We start from the raw sequence: 26,255 nt of genomic DNA on the forward strand, positions 1-26,255 counted from the left end.
GGTCAGATCTAATGAGGGGCATCCAGGAAGAGAGGTCAGGCAAAGCAAGGGTCTGGGCAGGAGAAATCAGCAGGTCAAGAACAATCCGGGTCAAATAACTTACAAGGCACAAGTACAGGATCACAGGAAACAGGTAAGACCAGAAGGCACCGAAATGACAGCTCAGGGACATTTAAATATCCCGCCCTGCGCTGCCATTGGTGCCCAGCGGGCGGCCGCGGCTTCTACTGCGCATGCGCGAACTCAACGCCGCGGCCGGCCCGGACCTAGTGCCCGTGTCCCTGCACAGGGCGGTGCAGTGCGCCTGCGCCGGGACCATCGCGGCGGGGATCGAGGGGATCCCTGACACCCTGTCTCAAATTATGGTGGGGAGCAACAAAGTCATGCTCTAGCCAAAAGCCATGTTTCTTCTTCATGCACAGAAGTCTGTGGAGAGGGACTGGATCACAAATGCTGTGCCAAGATATGGCTAGTCAAGATATACCCCAAGGATCATCCTGAGGAAGCTGCTAGGATGTATGCCATAATAGATAAACAGAGCAACAGATCCCTGGTCAAGCCTAAATTCTTTGAGATCTTTGGCTTAGAAGGTCACGCCACACCGTATACTCTCAGAACCTGTTCTGGTCGTGTAGAGACCTTTTGGCAGAAGGGTCGATGGATTCATGGTCTCTCATATCAAGGATGGAGAAGGCATACCCCTCCCAACATTAGTTGAGTGTGATCAGATACCAGACGAAAGAGGAGAGATACCTACTCCAGAAGCTGCATATCATCATCATCCTCACTTAAGGCACCTTGCTGATGAGATTCCTGCGATGGACAAGAGTGCTGAAATCTTGGTCCTGCTAGGAAGAGACATTCTCAGAGTACATACAATGTGATGGACCTGACGATGCCCCTTATGCACAAAGACTTGACCTAGGCTGGGTAATAGTGGGCGATGTATGCCTGGACAGAACGTCATCTGAGATCCACTCCTTCAAAACTTACATGTTGGGAAATGGACGTGCATCCCACTTCAAACAGTGCCCTCACCATTATGAAGTAAAGGAGAAGCCTCTTGACATCATCCAAGTACCTGATGTTACTCCTGTTCTTTGTGATGACAACCTAGGTACCACAGTGTTTTGTACTACAAGTGATGACAACAAAATAGCCTTGTCAGTGGAAGATAGAGAGTTCATCAAAATAATGGACGAAGAATTCTTCCAGGATGACTCTAACAGCTGGATCGCACCATTACCTCTTCGTGCCGCAAGGGCCACACTCCCAACCAATCGTGAACAGGCTCTATCCAGATTCAACTCGCTTCAACGAACACTAAAGAACAGGCCTGAAATGAAGGAACATTTCATCGCTTTTATGAAAAGGATCTTTGACAATGATCACGCCGAACCAGCGCCACCACTTCAAAGACACGATGAGTGCTGGTACCTGCCTTTCTTTGGAGTGTATCATCCACGTAAGCCAAAACAAATCAGGGTAGTATTTGACTCCAGTGCCAAGCATCGAGGCGTATCCCTGAACGATGTTCTTCTCACTGGCCCGAATCTAACCAACAACCTTGTAGGTATACTTATGAGATTTAGAAGAGAACCAGTTGCCATAACTGCTGATATTGAGCAAATGTTTCATTGCTTCATTGTACGTGAAGACCATAGGAACCTCCTAAGGTTTCTGTGGCACCGTAACAACAAAATGGACAATGAGATCATTGAATACCGCATGAAGGTACATGTTTTTGGAAATAGTCCCTCACCCGCTGTTTCAACATATGGTTTACGAAGGACCGCCCTTGGTGGAGAAAAGGAATATGGTGCGGATGCTCGACACTTCGTTGAGAGAGACTTTTATGTTGACGATGGACTTAAGTCTTTACCTACAGACAAAGAAGCCATAGACCTGCTCCAAAGGACACAAGGTATGCTTTCCGAGGCTAACCTCAGACTACATGACTAGTGCACCAGAGATCGGTTCATCCAGATCCCCTTACCTATAACTCTTACTTAAATAAAAACATGACACCAATTTGGAGTAAAATGGCCAACGTGGCCTTTTATTAACCACACGATTTAAACACCAAACCATTCCTTATAACAGAAAACATACCAATTTGTTGTTGGTCTTCGAAGGCCCCATCCACAAATTATCTGAAATGCACCTGCGGACCCCATATACCACCAGGCCTCCAGCCGCAACCAACCAGCTCGGAGACAACCTTACCGTCCGCAGTGCAGCACCACCACATTCCAGTTAAACCTTGGTTAACTGGAATGTTCCCCGGGCACACCATACCACCGATGGGTCCCACACCATTCTCTGTACCTTTTTCAGGGCTCCCAGGTGTGACCAGAGGTGTGTGGCTGACGCAGGGAAACGCAGACCTCAGATATGTTATAAACAATATAATTTATTAACACTAACAATACAAACATAAACGCAGTGCAATACTAAAACATAATACAGTGCAACCAAACCAAACCAAACCAACCACCCACAGATAACAGTACATACAAGCAAGCGTCGTCAGGCAGGCCAGGTCAATATCAATAGGGCAGGTAGGTACAGGGGGAGCAAGCGGAGATTGGTCGGGGTCACAGGCCAGGTTCAGCAGGTAGCAAGCAGCGTAGTACAGAGGGTCAGGCAGAGGGATGGTCAGGGTCACAAGCCAGGGATCAGAACAGGTAGCAAGCAGCGTAGTACAGAGGGTCAGGCAGAGGGATGGTCAGACAAGCCAGGGATCAGAGCAGGGTCAGCAGAGAATCAGACAGGAACAGAGAGCAGGAACAGGATACAGGGCCCAAGAGAAACACAACACCAAGGCAGAGTCTGCAAGTCTGGCCATCCCTTAAATACCCCAGCATAATTAGTTCCAGGTGTTAGCTGGCTGCAACGTTGAGTCTCTGATTGCTGGGAGCACCCGCTGGCCAGCCCTGGTACTGCAGATCAAAAGGCAGGCGAGTCCCACCATTGCTGGCTAGTCCATTCCTGACAACCTTCAAGATAATACCCGCCTCCAAAGACCAACAAACCGCCGATGAACCGCATAACCCCCATTCCTCGTAGAGGAAACCAATACTCACTAAATAGGGAGGGCGGGAGGGAAGCTCACTCACCAATGTCCAGCTCCGACTGACCGCCCCCCACCCAGGACACCCCACCCAAAGGTGCCAAAGAGACCACCCACGTTCTCCCTCTACCAACCAGCTCCCACCTATACATTTTCAAACCCCTGCACTCACTTAACCCTTTCTAGCCTTCCTTACCCACTCTAGGCCTAGTCATGCCTGCCCTGCGCTACTTCTTTCCTGTCATTTACGCTACGGGCATTACTCAAGATTGCCTCGAATAGTGTCGCTGTTATGAAAGCCTTTCAACCTGGCGATCATGCCACTGGGTTTAAAGATTTAAATCTTGGGATGGACATGCCACCTGTACAGAGAAGTCTGGGCCTACGGTGGGACTTATTAAAAGATACCTTCGGCTTTCAAGTCGGCTCTGCAGACAAACCATTTACCAAGCGTGGTGTCCTGTCGGTGGTGAACGGCTTATACGATCCATTGGGGTTTGTGGCTCCCATCACCATACAAGGTAAAGCCTTACTTAGACAGTTCTCAGAGTCTATTAAAGGTTGGGATGCTCCGCTGCCTACAGACGAGCTTCCAAAGTGGGAGTCCTGGAAACAATCTCTACATGCCTTAGATGGAATCAGTATACCACGCTGTTACACCTCAGCTTCCCTTGCTACAAGTCAGGGGAAAGAGCTTCACATCTTCTCAGAAGCATCTGCCATAATCAATTCAAGACCACTTGTTCCAGTTCCTACAGATCCAGAGACCCCAACTATCCTTACCCCAGCTACTCCACTTACCCAGAAGCTTGGGTCCGTTCCTGTTCCACCTGGAAACTTTAAAGCAGGAAATCTGTGCTATGACCAGTGGAAGCGAGTACAACACCTCTCCAACCGCTTCTGGACTCGTTGGAGAATGGAGTATATTTCTACTCTGCAAGGACGCAGAAAGTGGCAACGCCTGAACCCTAACATTGGAGTTGGAGATCTCGTTCTGCTGAAGGACCAGCAAGCTGAAAGAATCGAGTGGCCTATGGGACTCATTGTAAAGAGCGTTCCTAGGGATGACGGCAAGGTACGCAAGGTGGAGGTGAAAGTTGCAAGACAAGGGACTGTAAAGACTTTCAGCAGACCTATCACGGAACTTGTTCTGCTCTTGCCCTTTGGAGAATGAACTTGCTTGCGTATGCTGCTGGATCCAACCTGTGACTTCAAGAAGGAAGTGTCTTGAACTTTAATCGATACAACTTGAAGCCTTACGTTATAATTGTTGCACTATATGCATGTTCTCTTTTTTATGTCTTTCAGGTCTTCAAGGCTTCAAGCAAATTGCGCTGTTGTTTATTTGCAATTGTATAACTACCGTTATGGTTTAAATAGTGACATTTACAATGCCAGACGGGGAGTATGTTGTTACACAGTTAATATTAATGTTAATGTACATGAGAATTCATATAGTTTGTTCTTTGTACCATTTCCTATGGACATTTCTATAATTAGTAATGCTGCCATCCAGTGGTCTTATTTGGTAATGCACTTGTTTTTCATATTGCCTCCCTGAGATCTATGACACAGTTCCTTTGTATATGAAGCTCCTCCCTTCTTCTTGAGTTCAGCACTTCCTGTGTCATGGAGGCAGCTAACAGACCACATGTAACAGGGACACGTGTATTCTGCATAGTACGCTACAGAAAGTATCATCTTTTGACCGCATAATACTGGAAACCATTCATTCTGCTGTATCCTGTAGTCACATGTACAGAATAAAGCAACTTCTGGATGAACACAGTATTGGTGAGTTCAAGCTATCTGATAAGGATTGTCCACAGTGATTATATCTGCTTATACAGGCCAGGCAGAGAGGTCTCACAAGGGATAAATCGCTATCACAACAATCTGAGTCAGAATACGGCCCATGCCCTATCGAAGATCTCGATTAACACTGATCTTGTTGAATCTAACTACAAAACGCTACTTCGCTGGTATCTGGTTCCGGCTGGCCTAGCCATAATGTATCCTTCCGTTTCATCTGGCTGTCTCCGACGCCGTGGTCAAGAGGGTACCATGTTCCACGTCTGGTGGAAATGCCCAGTCGTGAGTAGGTTCTGGATCCGCATATTTAATTTTCTTTACTCGGCGACAGGAATTAGTATCCGTAGATCGCCGGAAGTGGCCTTGTTCAATATACTACCCTCCGATGTTCCCAAAAAATCGATTCAATTCATTTTATATATAATACTGGCGGCTCACATTACCACAGCTAGAAGTTGGAAACAATCCTTCATCCCGCTGGATGGAGCGAAACAAAAACTCAACTGGATAATGGTTAATGATAAACCGACGAGTATCGTCACTGATGATGTGTCCGGATTGGAGAGGACTTGGGATCCTTGGATCTATTGTATCTCTGTATCGTGAGTGTCTGGCAGCTGACCCCCCCCTCTCTTATTTTCTTTCTTTCACTTGGGAGTCATTTCCTTCTTCGTCTCTCTCTTCCTCTCTTTTTCTACTTTATTCGTTGAACTTTTTTTTTTCTGTCACTTTTAGTTCATTTTTGTTTAATTTTTGTTTGATTTATGAAACCTGTAGGTCCTGATGGCTGCGACACCTTTTGTGTGACTTGTAATGCTATTGTCTGATAATCTTTTTACCTGCCTATAATTGTTATGATTCTACATCTTCTTCCACCATCTGGGGGGCCTTTTTTTTTGGTTTGCCATCTTGTTTTATGCTTTAACCACTTCCAGTCCGGACACTTTCACCCCCTTCCAGACCGGACACTTTCCCCCCTTCCAGACCGGACACCTTACCCCCTTCCAGACCGGACACTTTCCCCCCCTTCCAGTCCGGACACTTTCCCCCCTTCCAGACCGGACACTTCCCCCCTTCCAGACCGGACACTTTCCCCCCCTTCCAGACCGGACACTTTCCCCCCTTCCAGACCGGACACTTTCCCCCCCTTCCAGTCCGGACACTTTCCCCCCCTTCCAGACCGGACACTTTCCCCCCCTTCCAGACCGGACACTTTCCCTCCCTTCCAGACCGGACACTTTCCCCCCCTTCCAGTCCGGACACTTTCCTCCCTTCCAGACCGGACACTTTCCCCCCTTCCAGTCCGGACACTTTCCCCCCCTTCCAGTCCGGACACTTTCCCCCCCTTCCAGACCGGACACTTTCCCCCCCTTCCAGACCGGACACTTTCCCCCCCTTCCAGACCGGACACTTTACCTCCCTTCCAGACCGGACACTTTCCCCCCCTTCCAGTCCGGACACTTTCCTCCCTTCCAGACCGGACACTTTCCCCCCCTTCCAGTCCGGACACTTTCCCCCCCTTCCAGTCCGGACACTTTCCCCCCTTCCAGACCGGACACTTTCACCCCCTTCCAGTCCGGACACTTTCACCCCCTTCCAGTCCGGACACTTTCACCCCCTTCCAGTCCGGACACTTTCCCCCCTTCCAGACCGGACACTTTCCCCCCTTCCAGACCGGACACTTTCCCCCCCTTCCAGACCGGACACTTTCCCCCCTTCCAGACCGGACACTTTCCCCTCCTTCCAGTCCGGACACTTTCACCCCCTTCCAGTCCGGACACTTTCACCCCCTTCCAGTCCGGACACTTTCCCCCCTTCCAGTCCGGACACTTTACCCCCTTCCAGACCGGACACTTTCCCCCCTTCCAGTCCGGACACTTTCCCCCCTTCCAGACCGGACACTTTCCCCCCTTCCAGTCCGGACACTTTCCCCCCCCCCTTCCTGTCCGGACACTTTCCCCCCCTTCCAGTCCGGACACTTTCCCCCCCTTCCAGTCCGGACACTTTCCCCCCCTTCCAGTCCGGACACTTTCCCCCCCTTCCAGTCCGGACACTTTCCCTCCTTCCAGTCCGGACACTTTCCCCCCTTCCAGACCGGACACTTTCCCCCCTTCCAGTCCGGACACTTTCCCCCCTTCCAGACCGGACACTTTACCCCCTTCCAGACCGGACACTTTCCCCCCCTTCCAGACCGGACACTTTCCCCCCCTTCCAGTCCAGACACTTTCCCCCCTTCCAGTCCGGACACTTTCCCCCCTTCCAGTCCGGACACTTTCCCCCCTTCCAGACCGGACTGTCAGGGCAGGGGCCGAGGAACGGACAGGCAGGCCTAACAATGTAACGCACTGGCTGACGACAACCACCACCCACAGACCGAAGTCCCTCAGGGCGCGGAGTCTAAGTCCCAGGCTGCCCTTCACCAGGGCCCCTGATGGTGGGGATGGACTTGACGCAGCCAGGAACCAGGTCGCGGCCCCCGAGACACCTCGGCTGCGGTAATGGCTGCCGCCAATGGCGTGTAGCTGGTGGAAGAGACAAAAGAGTAGTCAGACAGGCCAAGTCAACAACAGCAGGACAAAACAGTACAGGACAGCAGACGAGAATCACAGGTCACAAGCCGGGTTCAGCAACGGAGGGTCAGATCAAAGGAGAATACAAAGAATAGTCGAGTCACAAGCCGAATCAGATACCAGGAGAGTCATGAGAGTCAGAACAGAGTAATAGCAACACAAAGACACAAGACACAAGTGCAAAGAGCATGTGCGGGCCACAGGCTTATATGTCATCAGCCACACCCCTCTGGGGGATGGACCACAGAAACCTGAAGGCATAAAAGGATTCCCACCATGCACAGCAGAATCCAAGATGGACGCCAGCACATGGAGCAACAACCTCAGGGAAAAGGTAGGACCTTGACATGGACACTTTCCCCCCCTTCCAGACCGGACACTTTACCCCCTTCAAGTCCGGACACTTTCCCCCCCTTCCATTCCGGACACTTTCCCCCCCTTCCAGTCCGGACACTTTCCCCCCTTCCAGTCCGGACACTTTCCCCCCCTTCCATTCCGGACACTTTCCCCCCCTTCCAGTCCGGACACTTTCCCCCCCTTCCATTCCGGACACTTTCCCCCCCTTCCAGTCCAGACACTTTCCCCCCTTCCAGTCCGGACACTTTCCCCCCTTCCAGTCCGGACACTTTCACCCCCTTCCAGTCCGGACACTTTCACCCCCTTCCAGTCCGGACACTTTCACCCCCTTCCAGTCCGGACACTTTCCCCCCTTCCAGTCTGGACACTTTCCCCCCCTTCCAGTCCGGACACTTTCCCCCCCTTCCATTCCGGACACTTTCCCCCCCTTCCAGTCCGGACACTTTCCCCCCTTCCAGTCCGGACACTTTCCCCCCCTTCCATTCCGGACACTTTCCCCCCCTTCCATTCCGGACACTTTCCCCCCCTTCCAGTCCGGACACTTTCCCCCCTTCCATTCTGGACACTTTCCCCCCCTTCCAGTCCGGACACTTTCCCCCCTTCCATTCTGGACACTTTCCCCCCCCTTCCAGTCCGGACGCTTTCCCCCCTTCCAGTCCGGACACTTTCCCCTCCTTCCAGTCCGGACACTTTCCCCCCTTCCAGTCCGGACACTTTCACCCCCTTCCAGTCCGGACACTTTCCCCCCCTTCCAGTCCGGACACTTTCCCCCCTTCCAGTCCGGACACTTTCCCCCCCTTCCAGTCCGGACACTTTCACCCCCTTCCTGTCCAGGGAAATTTTCAGCTTTTAGCGCTATCACACTTTGAATGACAATTGCGCGGTCATGCAACACTGTACCCAAATGAATTTTTTTACCATTTTTTTGAGATAGATAAAGCTTTATTTTGGTGGTATTTATTCACCGCTGGGATTTGTATTTTTTTTGCTATGTAAATGAAATGTCCAAAAATTTTGAAAAAAAGTGTTTTTTTTATAAAATGTTGCAAATAAATAATATTTCATCATAAATCTTAGCCAAAATGTATTCCGTTATCTTTTTAGTAAAAAAAAAAATCCAAATAGTTTATAAGCAAAAAAATTATAATTTTTAAACATTTTTTTTTACATTTTTATTTTATTTTTTTATATTATTATTATTTATTTATTTTTTACATACTGTCACCCTAGCAGTACATTGTCACCATGGTGACACTGTACTACTTGTGAGGGGCGATGAAGATTTTTTTTTTTTTTTACACGGATTGCTTTTACACCCATATAGGATGTAAGAGGAATCATTTCTCTTTCTCTCTGTCTGCATTCCTGCACTCATTGAGAAGTACTGAGTGAGCTGTGATTGGTCACAGCTTGTCACATGGTACAAGGCTTTTGTGAATAGCCCTGTACCATGTGATCTCTGTGATCATTCACAGATTTCACACGTAGTAAGCAATGATGTCACAAGTGACATCTTGCTTACTACTTTGCATGTGATCACTGATTGGCCAATCAGTGATCACATGATCGGGACCTCGTACAGAGGTCCCGTCCGACGATCGGTGTTTCACTCTGTCCAACCGGCCGTTGTATATAAACGGCCGGATGGTGGCACTGCAGGGTCGGGTGTCCGTCTATAAACGGCCTCCCCGCACCCTGCTTGTGCGCGCTCCCTGGGAGCGCGCAGCACCGCGATCCGGTGCCCGCTGTGTCCTCTGGACACAGTGAAACACCGATCGTCGAACGGGACCTCTGTACGAGGTCCCGATCATGTGATCACTGATTGGCCAATCAGTGATCACATGCAAAGTTGTAAGCAAGATGTCACTTGTGACATCATTGCTTACTATGTGTGAAATCTGTGAATGATCACAGAGATCACATGGTACAGGGCTATTCACAAAAGCCTTGTACCATGTGACAAGCTGTGACCAATCACAGCTCACTCAGTACTTCTCAATGACTGCAAGAATGCAGACAGAGAGAAAGAGAAATGATTGCTTTTACATCCTATATGGGTGTAAAAGCAATCCGTGTAAAAAAAAAATAAAAAATCTTCATCACCCCCCACAAGTAGTACAGTGTCACCATGGTGACAATGTACTGCTAGGGTGACAGTATGTAAAAAAAAAAAAAATAATAATAATAATATAAAAAAATAAAATAAAAATGTAAAAAAATATGTTTAAAAATTATAATTTTTGCTTATAAACTAATTTGGATTTTTTTTTTTTTTACTAAAAAGATAACGGAATAAATTTTGGCTAAGATTTATGATGAAATATTATTTATTTGCAAAATTTTATAAAAAAAACACTTTTTTTCAAAATTTTTGGACATTTCATTTACATAGCAAAAAAAATACAAATCCCAGCGGTGAATAAATACCACCAAAATAAAGCTTTATCTGTCTCAAAAAAATGGTAAAAAAATGGTAAAAAATTCATATGGGTACAGTATTGCATGACCGCGCAATTGTCATTCAAAGTGTGATAGCGCTGAAAGCTGAAAATTGCCCTGGGGGGGAAGGGGGGGAAAGTGTCCGGACAGGAAGTGGTTAATGACCACGCCTCTTTTTGCTACTCAGCGCTGCACTAATTCAACTGACAATTGCGCGGTCATGCAATGCTGCACCCAAACGAAATTTACGTCCTTTTTTTCACACAAATTGAGCTTTCTTTCAGTGTAATTTGATCACCTGTGCGCTTTTTATTTTTCACGCAATAAACAAAAAAAGACCAAAAATTTTGAAGAAAAACGATATTTTTTACTTTCAGCTATAAAAAATATATAGTAAACTCAAAGTTGGTTATAAATTTAGGCCAAAATGTATTCTGCTCCGTGTTTTTGGTAAAAAAAATCCCAATGCGTGTATATTGATTGCTTTGTGTGAAGTTATAGCGTCTACAAACTATGGGATAGATACTGTAATTTACACCATTTTTTTGCTATACAGCGCTGCGCTAGTTTAACGGACAATTGCGCGGTCATGCAATACAGTACATACATGAAATTTACATCCTTTTTTTCCCCACAAATTGAGCTTTCTTTTGGTGGTATTTGATCGCCTGTGCGGTTTTTATTTTTTGCGCTATAAAAAAAAAGGCTGACAATTTTGAAGAAAAAAAACAATATTTTGGACTTTTTGCTATGTCCAGTAAAAAAAAAAATGCAAAAATCAAATTTAGTCATAAATTTCTGCCAAAATGTATTCTGCGACATCTTTGCTAGAAAAAAAACCCAATACGTGTAAATTAATTGGTTTACGTGAAAGTTATAGCGTTTACAAATGGCGGGAAAGATACTGGGATTTTTAGGTGTTTTTTATACTAATAATGGCGGCGATCAGCGACTTATGGCGGCGATCAGGGACTTATGGCGGGACTGCGGCGGACATTCTGACATTGGGGGGTACTGACTTGGTGTCACTGACATCCCCAAAAACACTAATACAGTGATCAGTGCAAAAAAAAAAAAAAACACTGATACTGTACTAATGGCACTGGGGGGGGAAGGGGTTAACTTTATTTTGCAGGGAAGGGTTATAGGAGTGAGGGGGAGTGTTTTACTAGGGGGCGGGGCGGGGGTGTGTACTGGGCGGGACAAGGCTGATCGAGAAAGAGAAACTGTTCTTTCTCGATCAGCTCATCCTCGAGCTGACAGGGAAGTGACAGACAGCACAGCTACTGCAACTGTGCTCTCTGTCACTGTTTGCCGCCAATCGCCGGGAGATAGCCGGTAAGGAGCGGCTGTGACCCGGCGACTGACATCTGCGGCGGTGATCCGCGGGACAGATAGGGCGGCGGCGCGCCTCGCGTCTTTCTTTACAAAACACGTTTTAAGATGGGTTTAAGATGTTTAAGATGGTCTAAATTCAGCTGATTTTTCAGCAGAAAATAAATCAACTGATTTTTGGGCCGTTAGTGGGTTAAGTGGTCGGCCGTTTTTGGGGATTTTGGCACTTTTTTTAAATCGGTAATACAGGCCATAGATGGGTCTAAAATCGGCCGATTTTTTGCCCGAAAAAAAAATTGGCTGATTTTCGCACCGTTAATGGTCGGCCATTTTTCTGGATTTTGTCAGATTTTTTTGATCGGTAAAGTTGGAAAAAAATTGGCCGATTTTCACGGCAATGATAGGCAAATTGGCCGATCTTTTTACCAATAACAAATCTGCGCATGAGCCGTGACCTGCAAGAAAAAGAAGAAGAAAAAAAAAGAAGAGGAAGAAGAAGAAGAAGAAGTAGAAGAAGAGAAAGACAAAGAAGAAGAAGTAGAAGAAAAAGAAGAGAAAGAAGAAGCAACAGATAAAGAAGAGAAGAGAAAGCAGAAGAAGAAGAAGAGAAAGAAGAGGAAGGAGTACAAGGAGAACAGAAAGAAGAAGAAGAGGATGAAAAAGAAGAGGAAGAAGAAGAGGAAGAAGAAGAGGAAGAAGAAGAAGAGGAAGCAGAAGAGGAAGAGAAAGAAGAAGAGAAAGAAGGAGAAGAAGAGGAAGTAGAAGAAGAGGAAGCAGAAGAGGAAGAGAAAGAAGAAGAGAAAGAAGGAGAAGAAGAGAAAGAAGAAGAAGAGAAAGAGGAAGAAGAAGAGAAAGAAGAAGAAGAGAAAGAGGAAGAAGAAGAGGAAGCAGAAGAAGAGAAAGAGGAAGAAAAAGAGAAAGAAGTAGAGAAAGAAGAAGAAAAGAAGAAGAGGAAGAAAAAGAGAAAGAAGAAGAGAAAGAAGAAGAAAAGAAAAAGAGAAAAAAAGATGAAGAAGGAGAAGAGAAAGAGGAAGAAAAAAGGAAGAAGAAGAGAAAGAGGAAGAGAAAGAAGAAGGGAAAGAAGAGGAGGAAGAAGAAGAAGAGAAAGAAGAAGAAGAAGAAGAGAAAGAAGAAGAAGAGAAAGAGAAAGAAGAGGAAGAGGAAGAAGAAGATTTCCAGTCCGCTATTATAATTGACATTAAAAAGTATTGCGGTTGCAACAATGTATCTATTTGTATCTGAAAAAACCTCTGTATCCGAAATGGATACAAATAGATACATTGTTGCAACCGCAATACTTTTAATGTGGAATACAATAGCGGGGCTCTGCAGGGACAGAAGGAATTAAATGCCGGCTGCAGACGGGAAGAAAATCAGCTGATTTCTTTTACTGTCGGTGGTAACGTCGGCCCAATGAACGACCGATTTTTAGTTTTCTTGTTAAAAAAACGTCCGGTTTTCTCCCCGTCTATGGCCGGCATAAATTTGGATAAAAATCGGCTGATCTTTTTACCGATAAAAAATCTGTGCATGAGCCGTGACCTGCAAGAAAAAGAAGAAAAAGAAAAATGCCGGCCATAGACGGGGCGAACACTGACTTATGCAGCCAGTCTCCCTGACATTTCTTATATAGGTAAGGGGCGGGGCCAGCCGGGGACATCAAGCATGTGATCCCACCCCATGTGACATCAGTGATGTCACATGGGGTGGGGTCACTCGGATGATGTCCCCGGCTGGCCCCGCCCCTTACCTATATAAGAAATGTCACCCTCGATCACTGCATAAGGCTGGTGTTCCTCCTGGAGAGCGGAGCTTTTTTTTCTTCTTTTTTCGGGTCGCCGTGATTGACGTTGGATCTACTTCGGGGGACATTGTTATATTAAAGGACTTGTCAGAGACCCCGTACTGCGGTTTTTACACCACACTTTTGCTTTTTTTGTGAATGAGTCGCAGGACCATGTAAAGCGTTACTGATTCACATGGGGGGGCAGGGATCTGGAAGCCCCCTTGTTAAAGGGGGCTTCCGGATTATGCTAAGCCCCCCACCCGAAGACCCCCACAACCACCGGCCAGGGTTGTGGGGAAGAGGCTCTTGTCCCCATCAACATGGGGACAAGGTGCTTTGGGGGGGGGAACCCCCCTGCTCCAAAGCACCCCCCATGTTGAAGGCATGTGGCCTGGTATGGTTCAGGAGGGGGGGCGCTCGCTTGTTGCCCCCCTTTCCTGACCTGTCGGGCTGCATGCTCGGATAAGGGTCTGCTATGGATCTTGGGGGGAACTCCACGCTGTTTTTTTTTTTTTTTTTATTTTGGCGTGGAGTTCCCCCTTAATATACATACCAGACCTGAAGGGCTTGGTACGGATGGGAGGGGGGACCCCCGAAGGGCTTGGTAAGTATGGGAGGGGGGACCCCCGAAGGGCTTGGTGTGGATGGGAGGGGGGACCCCCGAAGGGCTTGGTGTGGATGGGAGGGGGGACCCCACGCTGTTTTTTTTTTATTGCAGACCTTTATTTTTACATTCAGCTGTCAAAATAAATATTGAAATCAGTAAAATCATCACAGAAATAATTATAAAGGATAAGAAACAAAAATAGAATCACTAGAACTAAGGAAATCCAATGAGATCCATAAAGATCTGCCGAGTGCTGGTTGTCACACACAGGAGACGCCACCGAGTGCCGGCTGTCAGAGGACTCCACACACAGGAGACGCCGCCGAGTGCCGGCTGTCAGAGGACTCCACACACAGGAGACGCCACCGAGTGCCGGCTGTCAGAGGATTCCACACACAGGAGACGCCGCCGAGTGCCAGCTGTCAGAGGACTCCACACACAGGAGACGCCACAGAGTGCCGGCTGTAAGAGGACTCCACACACAGGAGACGCCGCCGAGTGCCGGCTGTCAGAGGACTCCACACACAGGAGACGCCACCGAGTGCCGGCTGTCAGAGGACTCCACACACAGGAGACGTGACCGAGTGCCGGCTGTCAGAGGACTCCACACACAGGAGACGTGACCGAGTGCCGGCTGTCAGAGGACTCCACACACAGGAGACAAGACCGAGTGCCGGCTGTCAGAGGACTCCACACACAGGAGACAAGACCGAGTGCCGGCTGTCAGAGGACTCCACACACAGGAGACAAGACCGAGTGCCGGCTGTCAGAGGACTCCACACACAGGAGACGCCACCGAGTGCCGGCTGTCAGAGGACTCCACACACAGGAGACGCCACCGAGTTCCGGCTGTCAGAGGACTCCACACACAGGAGACGCCACCGAGTGCCGGCTGTCAGAGGACTCCACACACAGGAGACGCCACCGAGTGCCGGCTGTCAGAGGACTCCACACACAGGAGACGTGACCGAGTGCCGGCTGTCAGAGGACTCCACACACAGGAGACGTGACCGAGTGCCGGCTGTCAGAGGACTCCACACACAGGAGACGCCACCGAGTTCCGGCTGTCAGAGGACTCCACACACAGGAGACGCCACCGAGTGCCGGCTGTCAGAGGACTCCACACACAGGAGACGCCACCGAGTGCCGGCTGTCAGAGGACTCCACACACAGGAGACGCCACCGAGTGCCGGCTGTCAGAGGACTCCACACACAGGAGACGCCACCGAGTGCCGGCTGTCAGAGGACTCCACACACAGGAGACGCCACCGAGTGCCGGCTGTCAGAGGACTCCACACACAGGAGACGCCACCGAGTGCCGGCTGTCAGAGGACTCCACACACAGGAGACGCCACCGAGTGCCGGCTGTCAGAGGACTCTACACACAGGAGACGCCACCGAGTGCCGGCTGTCAGAGGACTCCACACACAGGAGACGCCACCGAGTGCCGGCTGTCAGAGGACTCCACACAGAGATTTACTATTGAGCAGTGGCTAAAAAGTAAGCGCCCAGAGAGGACGCCTAAAATGTGTTCTGCACATGCTCAGTTATATCGGCCATAGACACTGCACGGGCGTCTAGTTTTTTACTGTGTTGATTTGCTTTAAAAAAAACTATTTTTTACACATTTTACATTTTATTTGAAATGTCAGATATTGTTTGAAGTGAAGTCCTGATATCTGGTAAAGCAAATTTCCATGTGAAGGTCTCTGCAGTGATCTTTCATGGTGTCAGACGTGCCTCTTACCAAGTCTGCTTTGTGAGTCTGATTCCTGGTGTGTGTCTGCTTAGTAAATTCGATTGGCGTCTACTTGTTGGCGCTGCTCAATAGTAAATCTTAGCGGGGTAAAAGTAGACGGTCGTCCACGGACATGCGCCCAGGCACAATAGTACATCAGGGCCTCTGGGTCGTCTGTCTCTCTGATATGAAGGACGGGACATTCTGGGTAGTCTGTCTCTCTCTCTGATATGAAGGACGGGACATTCTGGGTAGTCTGTCTCTCTCTGATATGAAGGACGGGACATTCTGGGTAGTCTGTCTCTCTCTGATATGAAGGACGGGACATTCTGGGTAGTCTGTCTCTCTCTCTGATATGAAGGACGGGACATTCTGGGTAGTCTGTCTCTCTCTGATATGAAGGACGGGACATTCTGGGTAGTCTGTCTCTCTCTGATATGAAGGACGGGACATTCTGGGTAGTCTGTCTCTCTCTGATATGAAGGACGGGACATTCTGGGTAGTCTGTCTCTCTCTCTGATATGAAGGATGGGACATTCTGGGTAGTCTGTCTCTCTCTGATATGAAGGACGGGACATTGTGGATAGTCTGTCTCTCTCTGATATGAAGGATGGGACATTCTGGGTAGTCTGTCTCTCTCTCTGATATGAAGGACGGGACATTCTGGGTCGTCTGTCTCTCTCTCTGATATGAAGGACGGGACATTCTGGGTAGTCTGTCTCTCTCTGATATGAAGGACGGGACATTCTGGGTAGTCTGTCTCTCTCTCTGATATGAAGGACGGGACATTCTGGGTAGTCTGTCTCTCTCTCTGATATGAAGGACGGGACATTCTGGGTAGTCTGTCTCTCTCTCTGATATGAAGGACGGGACATTCTGGGTAGTCTGTCTCTCTCTCTGATATGAAGGACGGGACATTCTGGGTCGTCTGTCTCTCTCTGATATGAAGGACGGGACATTGTGGATAGTCTGTCTCTCTCTGATATGAAGGATGGGACATTCTGGGTAGTCTGTCTCTCTCTCTGATATGAAGGACGGGACATTCTGGGTCGTCTGTCTCTCTCTCTGATATGAAGGACGGGACATTCTGGGTAGTCTGTCTCTCTCTGATATGAAGGACGGGACATTCTGGGTAGTCTGTCTCTCTCTCTGATATGAAGGACGGGACATTCTGGGTAGTCTGTCTCTCTCTCTGATATGAAGGACGGGACATTCTGGGTAGTCTGTCTCTCTCTCTGATATGAAGGACGGGACATTCTGGGTAGTCTGTCTCTCTCTCTGATATGAAGGACGGGACATTCTGGGTAGTCTGTCTCTCTCTCTGATATGAAGGACGGGACATTCTGGGTAGTCTGTCTCTCTCTCTGATATGAAGGACGGGACATTCTGGGTAGTCTGTCTCTCTCTCTGATATGAAGGATGGGACATTCTGGGTAGTCTGTCTCTCTCTCTGATATGAAGGACGGGACATTCTGGGAAGTCTGTCTCTCTCTCTGATATGAAGGACGGGACATTCTGGGTCGTCTGTCTCTCTCTGATATGAAGGATGGGACATTCTGGGTAGTCTGTCTCTCTCTGATATGAAGGATGGGACATTCTGGGTAGTCTGTCTCTCTCTCTGATATGAAGGTCGGGACATTCTGGGTAGTCTGTCTCTCTCTCTGATATGAAGGACGGGACATTCTGGGTAGTCTGTCTCTCTGATATGAAGGACGGGACATTCTGGGTAGTCTCTCTCTCTCTCTGATATGAAGGACGGGACATTCTGGGTAGTCTGTCTCTCTCTCTGATATGAAGGACGGGACATTCTGGGTAGTCTGTCTCTCTCTCTGATATGAAGGACGGGACATTCTGGGTAGTCTGTCTCTCTCTCTGATATGAAGGACGGGACATTCTGGGTAGTCTGTCTCTCTCTCTGATATGAAGGACGGGACATTCTGGGTCGTCTGTCTCTCTCTCTGATATGAAGGACGGGACATTCTGGGTAGTCTGTCTCTCTCTGATATGAAGGACGGGACATTCTGGGTAGTCTGTCTCGGTCTCTGATATGAAGGACGGGACATTCTGGGTAGTCTGTCTCTCTGATATGAAGGACGGGACATTCTGGGTAGTCTGTCTCTCTCTCTGATATGAAGGACGGGACATTCTGGGTAGTCTGTCTCTCTCTGATATGAAGGACGGGACATTCTGGGTAGTCTGTCTCTCTCTGATATGAAGGATGGGACATTCTGGGTAGTCTGTCTCTCTCTCTCTGATATGAAGGACGGGACATTCTGGGTCGTCTGTCTCTCTCTCTCTGATATGAAGGACGGGACATTCTGGGTCGTCTGTCTCTCTCTGATATGAAGGACGGGACATTCTGGGTAGTCTGTCTCTCTCTCTCTGATATGAAGGACGGGACATTCTGGGTCATCTGTCTCTCTCTGATATGAAGGACGGGACATTCTGGGTAGTCTGTCTCTGATATGAAGGACGGGACATTCTGGGTAGTCTGTCTCTCTCTCTCTGATATGAAGGACGGGACATTCTGGGTAGTCTGTCTCTGATATGAAGGGCGGGACATTCTGGGTAGTCTGTCTCTCTCTCTGATATGAAGGACGGGACATTCTGGGTAGTCTCTCTCTCTCTGATATGAAGGACGGGACATTCTGGGTAGTCTGTCTCTCTCTCTGATATGAAGGACGGGACATTCTGGGTAGTCTGTCTCTCTCTCTGATATGAAGGACGGGACATTCTGGGTAGTCTGTCTCTCTCTGATATGAAGGACGGGACATTCTGGGTAGTCTGTCTCTCTCTGATATGAAGGACGGGACATTCTGGGTAGTCTGTCTCTCTCTCTGATATGAAGGACGGGACATTCTGGGTAGTCTGTCTCTCTCTGATATGAAGGATGGGACATTCTGGGTCGTCTGTCTCTCTCTGATATGAAGGACGGGACATTCTGGGTCGTCTGTCTCTCTCTCTGATATGAAGGACGGGACATTCTGGGTCCTCTGTCTCTCTCTGATATGAAGGACGGGACATTCTGGGTCGTCTGTCTCTCTGATATGAAGGACGGGACATTCTGGGTAGTCTGTCTCTCTCTGATATGAAGGACGGGACATTCTGGGTAGTCTCTCTCTCTCTCTGATATGAAGGACGGGATATTCTGGGTAGTCTGTCTCTCTCTCTGATATGAAGGACGGGACATTCTGGGTAGTCTGTCTCTCTCTGATATGAAGGACGGGACATTCTGGGTAGTCTGTCTCTCTCTGATATGAAGGACGGGACATTCTGGGTCGTCTGTCTCTCTCTGATATGAAGGACGGGACATTCTGGGTCGTCTGTCTCTCTCTCTGATATGAACGACGGGACATTCTGGGTCGTCTGTCTCTCTCTCTGATATGAAGGACGGGACATTCTGGGTAGACTGTCTCTCTCTGATAAGAAGGACGGGACATTCTGGGTAGTCTGTCTCTCTCTGTGATATGAAGGACGGGACATTCTGGGTAGTCTGTCTCTCTCTGATATGAAGGACGGGACATTCTGGGTAGTCTGTCTCGGTCTCTGATATGAAGGACGGGACATTCTGGGTAGTCTGTCTCTCTCTGATATGAAGGACGGGACATTCTGGGTAGTCTGTCTCTCTGATATGAAGGACGGGACATTCTGGGTAGTCTTTCTCTCTCTCTGATATGAAGGACGGGACATTCTGGGTAGTCTGTCTCTCTCTCTCTGATATGAAGGACGGGACATTCTGGGTAGTCTGTCTCTCTCTCTCTGATATGAAGGACGGGACATTCTGGGTCGTCTGTCTCTCTCTGATATGAAGGACGGGACATTCTGGGTCGTCTGTCTCTGATATGAAGGACGGGACATTCTGGGTAGTCTGTCTCTCTCTCTGATATGAAGGACGGGACATTCTGGGTAGTCTGTCTCTCTCTCTCTGATATGAAGGACGGGACATTCTGGGTAGTCTCTCTCTCTCTGATATGAAGGACGGGACATTCTGGGTAGTCTGTCTCTCTCTGATATGAAGGACGGGATATTCTGGGTCGTCTGTCTCTCTCTGATATGAAGGACGGGACATTCTGGGTAGTCTGTCTCTCTCTCTGATATGAAGGACGGGACATTCTGGGTAGTCTGTCTCTCTCTGATATGAAGGACGGGACATTCTGGGTCGTCTCTCTCTCTCTGATATGAAGGATGGGACATTCTGGGTAGTCTGTCTCTCTCTCTGATATGAAGGACGGGACATTCTGGGTCGTCTGTCTCTCTCTGATATGAAGGACGGGACATTCTGGGTAGTCTGTCTCTCTCTGATATGAAGGACGGGACATTCTGGGTAGTCTGTCTCTCTCTCTGATATGAAGGACGGGACATTCTGGGTAGTCTCTCTCTCTCTCTCTGATATGAAGGACGGTACATTCTGGGTAGTTTGTCTCTCTCTCTGATATGAAGGACGGGACATTCTGGGTCGTCTGTCTCTCTCTCTGATATGAAGGACGGGACATTCTGGGTAGTCTGTCTCTCCCTGATATGAAGGACGGGACATTCTGGGTAGTCTGTCTCTCTCTGATATGAAGGACGGGACATTCTGGGTCGTCTCTCTCTCTCTGATATGAAGGACGGGACATTCTGGGTAGTCTGTCTCTCTCTGATATGAAGGACGGGACATTCTGGGTAGTCTGTCTCTCTCTCTGATATGAAGGACGGGACATTCTGGGTAGTCTGTCTCTCTCCCTGATATGAAGGACGGGACATTCTGGGTAGTCTGTCTCTCTCTGATATGAAGGATGGGACATTCTGGGTAGTCTGTCTCGGTCTCTGATATGAAGGATGGGACATTCTGGGTAGTCTGTCTGTCTCTGATATGAAGGACGGGACATTCTGGGTAGTCTGTCTCTCTCTCTCTGATATGAAGGACGGGACATTCTGGGTCGTCTGTCTCTCTCTGATATGAAGGACGGGACATTCTGGGTCGTCTGTCTCTGATATGAAGGACGGGACATTCTGGGTCGTCTGTCTCTCTCTGATATGAAGGACGGGACATTCTGGGTAGTCTGTCTCTCTGATATGAAGGGCGGGACATTCTGGGTAGTCTGTCTCTCTCTCTGATATGAAGGACGGGACATTCTGGGTAGTCTGTCTCTCTCTCTGATATGAAGGACGGGACATTCTGGGTCGTCTGTCTCTCTCTGATATGAAGGACGGGACATTCTGGGTAGTCTGTCTCTCTCTCTCTGATATGAAGGACGGGACATTCTGGGTAGTCTCTCTCTCTCTGATATGAAGGACGGGACATTCTGGGTAGTCTGTCTCTCTCTGATATGAAGGACGGGACATTCTGGGTAGTCTGTCTCTCTCTGATATGAAGGACGGGACATTCTCGGTAGTCTGTCTCTCTCTGATATGAAGGACGGTACATTCTGGGTAGTCTGTCTCTCTCTGATATGAAGGACGGGACATTCTGGGTCGTCTGTCTCTCTCTGATATGAAGGACGGGACATTCTGGGTAGTCTGTCTCTCTCTCTGATATTAAGGACGGGACATTCTGGGTGGTCTGTCTCTCTGATATGAAGGACGGGACATTCTGGGTAGTCTGTCTCTCTGATATGAAGGACGGGACATTCTCGGTAGTCTGTCTCTCTCTGATATGAAGGACGGGACATTCTGGGTAGTCTGTCTCTCTCTCTGATATGAAGGACGGTACATTCTGGGTAGTCTGTCTCTCTCTCTGATATGAAGGACGGGACATTCTGGGTAGTCTGTCTCTCTCTGATATGAAGGACGGGACATTCTGGGTAGTCTGTCTCTCTCTCTGATATGAAGGACGGGACATTCTGGGTCGTCTGTCTCTCTCTGATATGAAGGACGGGACATTCTGGGTCGTCTGTCTCTCTCCCTGATATGAAGGACGGGACATTCTGAGTAGTCTGTCTCTCTCTCTGATATGAAGGACGCGACATTCTGGGTCGTCTGTCTCTCTCCCTGATATGAAGGACGGGACATTCTGGGTAGTCTGTCTGATTTTGGGGGTCTCTGTTCTATTCTGTATACCTTTGTTTCTATCTTGTGTTCTGTGTCTTTAAGACTTTTCTATCTGCAGTAAAATATATTTGTTAAACAGTTGGTTACATAAGAGTTGGTTTATTGTTTCTTACTTTTTATTAGTTATTTTGGCTCCTCCCTGATATCTCTGTAAGGTAATACAATGCAGGAATGGGTATTAGGGGACATTTCTCGGGGCTGCAGTTCCTCTGATCTCCACAAGATGGTGATCTCATTTCTACTAACCAGACAGGACTTCTCTATGGAATACAGACAGGAAGTGATGTCAGGAACAGACAGGATGTGATGTCAGGAACAGACAGGAAGTGATGTCAGGAACAGACAGGAAGTGATGTCAGGAAAAGACAGGAAGTGATGTCAGGAACAGACAGGAAGTGCCATTCGGTGTGAATGAGATCGGAGACATTGCAGGAAGTAGCAGCAGAGGAGGTAATAAGATGTTATGTTCTATTTACACCCAGTAACCCCCCGTCATGTCCGTCCTTTTCCTCCATAGTCTCTGTGAAGTCTTTTATCTCCAGCAGATGATACACATCAATATTTAGAAGGACACAAGGACCTCTACAAGGATGTCATGATGGAGGACCACCAGAGAGGACACAAGGACCTCTACAAGGACGTCATGATGGAGGACCACCAGAGAGGACACAAGGACCTCTACAAGGACGTCATGATGGAGGACCACCAGAGAGGACACAAGGACCTCTACAAGGACGTCATGATGGAGGACCACCAGAGAGGACACAAGGACCTCTACAAGGACGTCATGTTGGAGGACCACCAGAGAGGACACAAGGACCTCTACAAGGACGTCATGATGGAGGACCACCAGAGAGGACGCAAGGATCTCTACAAGGACGTCATGATGGACAATCAGCCGCCCCTCACATCACCGGGTAAGAGGAGACTTTATTGTAAAGGAGAGAGCAGTACGGAGGATCCACCTAGATCCCCCATCATCTGATAAACACATAGAAACAATGGATTCAGTCAGTGTGTGTGTTTCCTACAGATGGATCCAGTCATGGGAACCCACCAGAGAGATGTCCCCGTCCTCTGTATTCCTGGGATTCCACACAGGTAGGTCACACCATCCCTCAACATCCTCAGGAAGATGGATCCAGTCATGGGAACCCACCAGAGAGATGTCCCCGTCCTCTGTATTCCCGGGATTCCACACAGGAAGGTCACACCATCCCTCACCATCATCAGGTAGATGAGGAACAATCACTGATAGTATCATTAGGATCTGTACATTATCTGCATTGTTACCATTGATGTCATTTTTATTATATATTCAGAGTGGAAACCTGAGAGATCCTAAAGTTGAGGTCAAAGAAGAGATAAAAGAGGAGGAGGATGAGGATGGGGGGATGGAGGAGTCAGAGATTCCAGAAGGACACAAAGATCTGTACCAGGACACCATGGTGGAGTCATCCAGCTACAGGAACCCACCAGAGAGATGTCCCCGTCCTCTGTATTCCCGGGATTCCACACAGGTAGGTCACACCATCCCTCACCATCATCAGGTAGGTGGATCCAGTCATGGGAACCCACCAGAGAGATGTCCCCGTCCTCTGTATTCCCGGGATTCCACACAGGAAGGTCACACCATCCCTCACCATCATCAGGTAGATTATTATTATACAGTATTTATATGGCGGCAGAAGGTTTGCTCAGCGCTGTACATTATAGTGGGGACAGAACATGAGACAATACAGTAACAATACAATACACGAGGGGGGGGAGGGCCCTGATCCTGGGAGCTTACAATCTAGGAGGGAGGGGGTAGTGGTACAGGAGGAGGTGGCTGTGGGGGATGGAGTGGTAGGAGGAGTGGAGGAGATCGGCTGTTAGGTGAGGGTGGGGTAGGCTTCCCTGGAGAGATGGGTTTTCAGGGTGCGGCTAAAGGTGAGGAGGGTAGGTGACAGTCTGATGGATTGGGGTAGGAAGTTCCAGAGGATGGGGTAGTCCTGGAGACGTCCTGCAGTCGGGCGTGGGAGGAGGAGACCAGGGAGCTAGAAAGTAGGAGGTCCTGTGAGGAGCGAAGATTACGGGTTGGGTGGTATTTGGGTATCAGGTTGGTGAGGTAGTTTGGGGCGGAGTTATGAATTGCTTTGTATGTCAGAGGGGGGTGGAGGACACTGAGTGGAGGCCAGTGGAGGGAATGACAGAGGGGGGTGGAGGACACCGAATGGAGGCCAGTGGAGGGAATGACAGAGAGGGGTGGAGGACACTCAGTGGAGGGAATGACAGAGAGGGGTGGAGGCCAGTGAAGGGAATGACAGAGAGGGGTGGAGGACACTCAGTGGAGGGAATGACAGAGGAGGGTGGAGGACAGAGGGGGGTGGCAGAAGCGGAGCGGTTGGTGAGGTGGATGAGTCTGGCCGCTGAGTTCAGGATAGCCTGTGAGGAGGGATGGCCGATGGTGCGGGGGGAGGCCGGTGAGGAGGTCGTCCAGTGGTGCGGGAGGCCCGTGCGGAGGGATGGCCGGTGGTGCGGGATGGTCGGTGGTGCGGGAGGCCGGTTAGAAGGTCGGCCGGTGAGGAGGGATGGCCGGTGAGGAGGCCGGTGGTGCGGGAGGCCGGTGGTGCGGGATGGCCGGTGGTGCGGGATGGCCGGTGGTGCGGGATGGCCGGTGGTGCGGGATGGCCGGTGGTGCGGGATGGCCGGTGGGGAGGGATGGCCGGTGGTGCGGGATGGCCGGTGGTGTGGGAGGCCGGTGAGGAGGGATGGCCGGTGGTGCGGGATCACTGGTGAGGAGGTCGGCCGGTGAGGAGGGGAGGCCGGTGGTGCGGGTGGCCGATGAGGAGGTCGGCTGGTGGTGCGGGAGGCCGGTAAGGAGGGATGGCCGGTGAGGAGGGATGGCCGGTGAGGAGGGATGGCCGGTGAGGAGAGATGGCCGGTGAGGAGAGATGGCCGGTGAGGAGGTCGGCCGGTGTGGAGGGATGGCCGGTGGTGCGGGATGACCGGTGGTGCGGGATGGCCGGTGGTGCGGGATGACCGGTGGTGCGGGAGGCCGGTGGTGCGGGATGGCCGGTGGTGCGGGAGGCCGGTGGTGCGGGATGGCCGGTGAGGAGGGATGGTCGGTGGTGCGGGATCACTGGTGAGGAGGGAGGCCGGTGGTGTGGGAGGCCGATGAGGAGGGATGGCCGGTGGTGCGGGATCACTGGTGAGGAGGGAGGCCGGTGGTGCGGGAGGCCGGTGGTGCGGGAGGCCGGTGGTGCGGGAGGCCGGTGAGGAGGCAGTTGCAGTAGTCCACACGTGGGATGATAATGGGGTAGATGATGACAATTATTGGTAGGTGGGATTTATACTCGGCATGTTGGTTACAATGAATGTTTTATTATATCTGTCAGAGTGGAATCCTCGGGGATGATAATATTGATGGTAAAGAAGAGTATAAAGAGGAGGATGAGGAGTATGGAGTGATGGAGGAGTTTTCAGAAGGACACAAGGAGATGATGGAGCCACCTAATACCAGGAAGTCACCAGAGAGATGTCCCCGTCCTCTGTATTCCCGGGATTCCACACAGGAAGGTCACACCATCCCTCACCATTGCAAGGTTGGTGGGATGGAGCATCTAGAACATGGATTCATACAGACAATGTGTGGAGTTTCTGTGACCTTCTATCTTCCAGATGATATTTCCTCTCCTTCTCTTGATGTAGAGTGGAGATCCAATCGATATAGAATTTGAGGTGAAAGCAGAAGAAGAAGAGGCGTATGTGAGGGATGATCAGCAGTCTATGGAGGAGGATGGAATAACGGGGACATTTATAGAGGAGGACACTCCTACAGAGATCAGCACAGGTGGGTCATGAACACTAAATCCATTCCTCCACCCATACTGCTCACTGATTGGTCCAGAGTAGGGCGGGGGCGGGGTGATATCAGCCTGTAATACATCAGAAGAAACAATGCCGTCCCGATTGATCCGGTAAACGTATCTGGATTATATCTGCGACTCACTTCAATAAAAGCGTGGATTGTAAACCTGAAATACTGGAAGTCAGAAAAAATGGCGGCTGACTGGCGCATTACCGCCTACAAAGTGGTTCCTTCCATCCCATGAGGAGTCATGTGACCTACAAACCTTCAATGCCATGTTGTATGTATTAGATCACACGGGTCATAGAAAGGTTGTCATTCACATGGTGGACGTGCTGTAATCATAGAGGGGAGTGGAGGACAGTGGAGGGATTGGCAGAGGGGGGTGGAGGACACTGAATGGAGGTCAGTGGAAGGATTGGCATACATTCTCATCAGTCCCCGCCCCCGAGGGGCGTACAATCTAAACTCCCTAACTCCCATTCATACATTCACATCAGTCCCTGCCCCCGAGGAGCATACAATCTAAGGTCCCTAACTCACATTCACATTAGTCCCCTCCCCCGAGGAGCGTACAAGCCAAGGTCCCTAACTCACATTCATACATTCACATCAGTCCCGTCCCCGAGGAGCGTACAATCTAAGGTCCCTAACT

At 49.4% G+C, this 26,255-nt stretch overlaps 1 protein-coding gene across 1 annotated transcript; it reads left to right on the forward strand.

Moving 5' to 3' along the window:
* The first annotated feature begins 1,701 nt into the window (after positions 1–1,701).
* LOC149433050 (uncharacterized) lies at positions 1,702–25,772 on the forward strand. Its single transcript, XM_089664715.1, has 7 exons — positions 1,702–1,924; positions 3,922–4,148; positions 22,113–22,197; positions 22,293–22,664; positions 22,781–22,980; positions 23,070–23,267; positions 25,128–25,772. The coding sequence occupies exons 1-7, from the start codon at positions 1,702–1,704 to the stop codon at positions 25,467–25,469; spliced, it is 1,647 nt and encodes a 548-aa protein (XP_089520841.1). The 3' UTR covers positions 25,470–25,772.
* The last annotated feature ends 483 nt before the right edge of the window (positions 25,773–26,255 follow it).

Source organism: Staurois parvus, unplaced genomic scaffold (genome assembly GCF_062004578.1).
Source record: "Staurois parvus isolate SC_StPar_1 unplaced genomic scaffold, SC_StPar_1.0 ptg002006l, whole genome shotgun sequence".
Lineage (NCBI taxonomy): Eukaryota > Metazoa > Chordata > Amphibia > Anura > Ranidae > Staurois > Staurois parvus.

What these genes read in the sequence shown, in the direction of transcription:
- LOC149433050 (XM_089664715.1), top strand. Translation starts at nt 1,702, where the DNA reads ATGGACAATGAGATCATTGAATACCGCATGAAGGTACATGTTTTTGGA. An exon ending in CCTGCTCCAAAGGACACAAG is followed by an intron (nt 1,925 to 3,921) that starts GTATGCTTTCCG and finishes ACTTTAAAGCAG; the next exon opens with GAAATCTGTGCTATGACCAG. An exon ending in ATTCCCGGGATTCCACACAG is followed by an intron (nt 23,268 to 25,127) that starts GTAGGTCACACC and finishes TATATCTGTCAG; the next exon opens with AGTGGAATCCTCGGGGATGA.